Here is a 6361-nt window from a genome sequence, read left to right as displayed (position 1 = left end):
CGTAGATTGACGCTTGGTGGAGCCAGCAACCTTTCTACGAGAGAGAGAGAGGGTGGGGGGAGGAGGGAGGGAAGGAGAGGGAAAGAGAGAGAGAGAGAGACTGCAGAATGTTTTCTAATTTGTACCGTGTTGAGTCCGAGGAAGAAACGAAGAGGAACCAAGCAGGTACGTGTGAGTGAACCAGGGTTCCTCGAAAGGTACAGCTGAGCAACCTCCAAATGCCCGACGTAGGTGTGGTATAAGATTCTGTTGCCACCTCTTGTTCCCAATACCTGCCTCTTTCCTAGAGCTTTAAGGTGGTTGTAGACTTCCTACTCTGGCAAATTTGGCTAGAGGTGGGCATAGAGACCCGTCGAGAAACGGCTGGATTCTCTTGTTTTAATCTTGTGCCTCATCTGGAACCAGCACCTCACTTCTTTGGGTGAAATTGCTGCCTAACAAAGCTATATTTCTGGTCGTACCCTCGCTTCCCGTCCGATTGTTTTCGTGTTTTAAGTTTCCCACAAGCACGACACGATGCTAGGGTTTTATTGGTGTCCCCTCCCCTCCCCCCACCCGCACTCCGGTTCCTGGTGAGACAAAAAAGGGGCTGCGGTTCACTCCGGAATCGCCGTATAGCAAGAACAATATTCGCTTTGAGAGGATCGTTGTTGCTTAGGTTTCACGAAAAGTGCAAAAAACCCAGACGCCCCTCTTTCAAAACACAACACAGAAAAATGTTTCTGCCTTCGTTTTCTCCTCCCACCTCTCCTAATCCTCCAGCCCCTTCAAAGCGTCAAAAGGTAAATATAGTTTACAGGGGCAAGAAGGCAATAAAGTCACCGAGGGAATGAAAATACAGCAAAATAGAGCAAATGCCTGAACTCTTCAAGAGGCTTTAGGGTTCTCAAGAGACTGGCGGAGGGGCGGATCGAAATGAGATCCGGTAAACGGCTCGGGGAAAAGACTCACCCAAAGTTGGTGGTGAGGGTCAAAAATGGGGAGAACTTGTTGGCCGAGTGCTCGCGCCCTTAAGGATGGGATCGGCTGGAGGTTTCTTCCCGACCTCCAGACCCCCCGGATGGGACCTGACCTACCCCACACTTTCCCTACCCCACCGCCACTCTCCTTTCTCCCGCCCCGTCGCGCTCTCCTCAGAAGACTTAGCGAACAACACCCCCCACCCCCTACCCCACAGGTACTTAAAAAGTTAGGAAATCAGAACCGCGCATTATAAGACTCTCGAAGTCGACTTTATTTTCACTGCCCAAACTGTTGGAAAGTACTTCCAACTTAAGCAGAAACAGCTGGATTGCTGGCACTGCTTTTTGTTGCTGCGAAAGTCGACTTTGTAACTCAGAACTGGCGTTTTGGAAGGGAAGGTGTCTCGGTTGCCTTTTTTTTTTTTGGTTTTTGTTTGTTTTAAACTTAGCCTGCAAATAGATTCATCGTTCCTCCCCACCTTCACCCCTCCCCGGAACTGTGTTAAAATTACATACACCGATCAACTGATGATAAGACTTGGTTTCCTATTTTAATGTATTAGATCGCTGAGTTCAGTATATTGTAGAATCTCTAGATATTATTAGAAAACTATTGCCTGAGTTCTACTATACTTCTATGAGTTCTTTGGTTTTCAGTCAAACCCATCAGCACAGAGGCTTTAGGAAATCGTGTGGTGGAGTGCAGAACTAAATCTGAGATCCTCTCTGATGCGAAGCAGAAAAGTAGAGTAGAACAGGGCTCACTTTAAGCCTTTTAAAAGATGCAAATCAAAATGATCCGGGACAACTAGATTGTTGGCAGGGTTAGATCGTGATCGCGATTTTTGCATACAAATACATCTTTTGGACACACCTAGCATTTCTACAAGTAAGGAACACGTCTGGCGTGCCCACGGTTTCCCAAGAGTCTGAAGGGTTCTTAGGGTCAGGCAAAAGTATAGGTATAGCTATCATTTCCTTGATGTCACCAGGATTTACTGGGAAACAAAGATGATTGAGGTTCATGGAAGTTTTTCCTAACTACCGGTAGGCAACCCCTAAGCGCTAAAGTCAGAGACTTGGAGTGGAAGGACCAACATTCTTTTCGGAGGGTAAGTAGTTTTTCTCCCTGGACATAAGTTATGAGCTACTGTATGAGGTAAAGGCAGCACTTTCGCTCCTCTCCCCGCGTCTTCATGCTTCTCACAGAAGATATGCTCAGGTCAACGTTCACCGAGTTTAGCTCAAAACGCTGTCATAAATAAGGGAAAAAAAATAGTTGCATTTCTCCACTCCTCTGCAGAGCGACACACGAAGGGGAAATTGCACACCAGCGGGAAAGCGAAGGGACTGGGTAGATTTAGCGGAAAGCAGCCAAGTGGAGCCTGGGAGGTGCTCTTCTTAAGAGATTTTGCATAGATCCAAGAATGTCCCGGTCTAGTTGGATCCATGAGGCACATTTCGAAGGAGACGATTCTTCCCGGAACCGCTAGAAATGAGACGGGGGAGGGCGCTCTGGGAGGCTGCTTCGTCGACGTTTCAACTCTTGATGTGCGTGGGTGTCCACCCACCCACGTCTCCTTTCAGGAAAGTCGACGGGCTGGAGCGCTGGGGAGCGGGGGGGGCAGTTTCGGAACCTCTTTTATTCTGGCCCTGCCCCCCCCATCACCCCGAGGGAGAAGAAGGAATGGTATTATGCGGTCGGCGTGTCTCCTCCCTCCGCTTTTTGCAACACGCTCAATCCACTGGGCTCCGGAACCAACGCTCCAGATCGAGTTCCTAATGCGTCAATCCCCAGATCCTGCGAATCCCGGGATTCACTCGGCCTCCTCCTCCTCCTCCTCCTCCTCTCTCCCAGATTAATCGGACTTGGGCACCTCCTCTCCGCGATCTCATATTATTCCGCCTCCTTATTACTTGTCGGGGGGCGTTCTTTCCAGGCTCGGGTGGGGGTGGGGATGGTCGTTGTTTATTTAGCTGGAGTAAGGAAGTCGATTAAAAAAAAGAAAGAAAAGCTTCGCTTGTCTCCAGGCTTTATACATGCCATTGATTTATTCCCCCCCCCTCCCGACACACACACACACACACGGAGGGGAGGGGACTGAAATTGGGCAAGCGGATTGGAGGAGTATGGTGAGCAAGGCTGGATATGGAGGACGACGACGAGTGGAGAGGGGGCTCCCGCTCCCCTCCCCTCCCCCTGCCTCCCCCACCAGACAGCTGAAGAGCCCCTCCGCCTCGCTTTCTCCCCTCAGCCGCTCCGGAGGTCCCCCTCCCAGCTCCCCCTGCCGGGGACGCAGCCTCCCTGCCCCCCGCTCCGGGATCCCTGCTCCTTCGGCTCCGCCCCTTTGTGATTGAAACGCGGATCACGTCGCCAGGAGGAGGAGGAGGAGGCGGGGGCGGGTGGGAAGGGGAGGTTGGGGAAGAGCCGAGCCGAGCCGAGCCGGAGCTTCGGCAAGAGCGGCCTCTCCCGTAGAAGGGCGGGTGGGCAAGGCAGGCAGGCAGGCAGGCAGGCTAAGCCAGCAACAAGTGCGCAGGGAGGCAGGCGAGGCGAGGGAGGGCGAAAGCTGACGTCAGCGAGCGGGGTATTATGGTCTGGTCTGGGCTGGCTCCTGCCGCCGCCGCCGCCGCCGCCGCTTTTCTGCTGCCAGCGGCCGAGTAAACATGGAGCTCTCCGCCGTGGGCGAGAGGGTCTTCGCGGCCGAGGCCTTGCTCAAGAGACGCATCCGGAAAGTAGGTGCTCCGGCGCCGCCTGGCAGCGCAGGCTCGGCTTTGTGCGCGCGGCACCGAACCCGCCAGGCCCGCCCGAGGCCGCAGGCAGAGAGAGAGAGGAGCGGGGCTCCGCTCGGCTCCCTCCTTTCTGCAGCAGCGCTTTGCTGCCTGCCGCTCCCCCTTTCGGCTCGCGCTGCGCAGATTGCCACCATCTCGAGCGTCGTGGACCCCCCAACAACGTCTTAAATGCATGCACGTTTTTGGCTGCTGCGGCTATCTTTTTTTTTTCCCTTCTTCTTTTTTTGCACGCAGCTCTGCATGCATATTGGAACCCGGCTTGCAGCACGCCCCCTTTTCGTGCATGTTTTTTTTTTTTTTTTCCGCCCTTCCTTGCAGCTTTTTGCCTTTGCGTTTTCGTGGCATGCTCTGGGCTGCTTGCTTTTTTTTTTTTTAAATTGACGCATGCGGTCGGGAACACCTTCGGTTTTCATAGCGAGTATGTTGTAGCGCCGTTTATTTAGTACGCTCTCCTAAAATGCGGGCTCATTTGTTTCTTCTTGACAACTGCAGGGTCGTATGGAATATCTGGTGAAATGGAAAGGCTGGTCTCAGAAGTAAGTAGACCTCAGTGTAGTCTAATTGGTGGCAAACATTGCAGTAGGATTGATAATGTTCTGTTGGGTAGACAGAGGGACACTTTTACCCTTCACAGCTGCATTTTGGAACATAAGGAGGGAAAAAATTATTTTCTTCCTTTTTCTCTTTACTCTCCCTCTCTGTTTGACTTTCTTTTGCTTTTTGCTTTTTGCTAGATACAGCACCTGGGAACCTGAGGAAAACATCCTAGATGCCCGCCTGCTTGCTGCTTTTGAGGAAAGGTATGTCTGTTTGAGGAAACCTACACCTTTATTAGAGTCATAACACTGTGTTTTAGAGCGCTATTAAATCATTCTATGTCCTTATAATGCCTGCATTTGTTTGTTTTTTTCCTTAAAAACCACATTTAGGGAAAGAGAAATGGAACTTTATGGTCCTAAGAAACGTGGCCCCAAACCCAAAACCTTCCTTTTAAAGGTAAGAAAGAGCCGTGTTTTTTGAGTTTCTGCTTGTGATCATAATGGAAAATGCAACTTTTTTCTTAATTAAAAGGCCAAATTCTGAAGAACCAGCTTCTTTTCTGCTCTCTCTCTCTCTCTCTGAATGTGTTTGTGGATGTGTGTGTTTGACTGTGGGGAGGGGGTCGCTCTGCTTTTGTGTTGACCACATTGTTGGAGCATAGGACTAAAGAAGTGTAGTTGTTTTCACTCTTTTACAGGCCCAGGCCAAAGCCAAAGCCAAAACATATGAATTCCGTAGTGACTCTGCTAGGGGCCTCCGGGTACCTTATCCTGGACGATCTCCCCAGGAACTTGGCTCTACTTCCCGGGCTAGAGAAGGACTGAGACAGATTCCACTGCCCCCTCAAAGCAGCTCCACCACCTCTACCCCCAGCATGCCTCGAATGGAGCCCATCCAGGAAAACAGGGTGGGGTCAGAGGAAGACCATTCTGAAGGCGCCTTCAAAAAGCGAGGTCCAAAGCCCAGGAAAGACCTGCCTGAAATGGCAGAGGTTGCCTCAAAGCGGAAATCAATGGAGCCTGGCGACAAGATGGTGGTGGACTACCTAAAAGCCAGAAAATTGGAAGAGACAGCTAACTCTGGGACAGCAAAATTCAGTTCAGGACACAGTGTGATCCAGTTAGCCCGGAGACGAGAGCCTGAGTTACCCAGCGTTGTTCCCAACCCAAGGGCAGAGACTGGCATGAAACTGGGTGCACCTGAGACTTACCCTCCTAGACTGACCAAGCACAGGGCGGATTTCCTGGATTCCAAAGGACAAAGTGGTTTGGACTTGGGGGCTTCTAAGATCTTGCACAGCTCTGCAAACCAAGGCAGCTTATATCGAGATGGCATAGGGACGCAGGCTGGCAGGCCTTCCCTCATCGCCCGCATCCCTGTCTCCCGGATCCTGGGTGACCCAGAAGAAGAACCTTGGAGCCCATCTCTCAACAATTTGGAGAAAGTAGTAGTGACTGACGTGACATCCAATTTCTTGACAGTAACCATCAAGGAGAGCAGCACAGACCAAGGATTCTTTAAAGAAAAGCGGTGAATTCCTTCAGAGAAAAGAAGGCATTGAAAGGCTTTGGATAGAGGTCGGCTGAATTGGGGATTTTTTAAAAAAAAAAACACTTTTATTTTAAAACTTTTTTGGACAGGCTTGCTTTTCAAATATCTGTCCTTAATTCTTTTCTTTATCTCTCCCTCCCCATTCCAACCTTGCCACCATGCCACCAATTTCAATTTTGGTTGAAAAAAATATCTCTAGAGTTATATTTTCTATTAGATGTAAATATGTTATTTAAAGAAAAATACATATATATATATCTATATATATATCTATATACATACATATAAATATATATATTTCAATTCTTTAAGTTGTTTGATTGTTGTTGTTTTTTTAATTTAAGGCCTTTAGAGAAGGATATTAAAACAGAAACGATGCATCTCTTGCCTCAACTTGCAAGAGCTGGTGTGTAGATAATGAATGATCCTGTTACTCAATCATAATACCTTGATTTAATTCCCCCCCCCCCCAGTTGTTTCTCCTTCCTTCCCACAAATATGATGTTGACTGAAAATAC

At 49.5% G+C, this 6361-nt stretch overlaps 1 protein-coding gene across 1 annotated transcript; it reads left to right on the top strand.

Moving 5' to 3' along the window:
• Positions 1-3372: 3372 nt before the first annotated feature.
• CBX8 (chromobox 8) lies at positions 3373-6149 on the top strand. Its single transcript, XM_026701803.2, has 5 exons — positions 3373-3695; positions 4245-4288; positions 4487-4552; positions 4682-4748; positions 4990-6149. The coding sequence occupies exons 1-5, from the start codon at positions 3627-3629 to the stop codon at positions 5824-5826; spliced, it is 1083 nt and encodes a 360-aa protein (XP_026557588.1). The 5' UTR covers positions 3373-3626; the 3' UTR covers positions 5827-6149.
• The last annotated feature ends 212 nt before the right edge of the window (positions 6150-6361 follow it).

The sequence above is a fragment of the Pseudonaja textilis genome, chromosome 2 (assembly GCF_049901715.1).
Source record: "Pseudonaja textilis isolate UNSWEBS1 chromosome 2, rPseTex1.2, whole genome shotgun sequence".
In the NCBI taxonomy this organism is placed as follows: Eukaryota; Metazoa; Chordata; class Lepidosauria; order Squamata; family Elapidae; genus Pseudonaja; species Pseudonaja textilis.
Note: the sequence above shows the minus strand (reverse complement) of the source record. Positions and strands in the feature narration are given on the sequence as shown.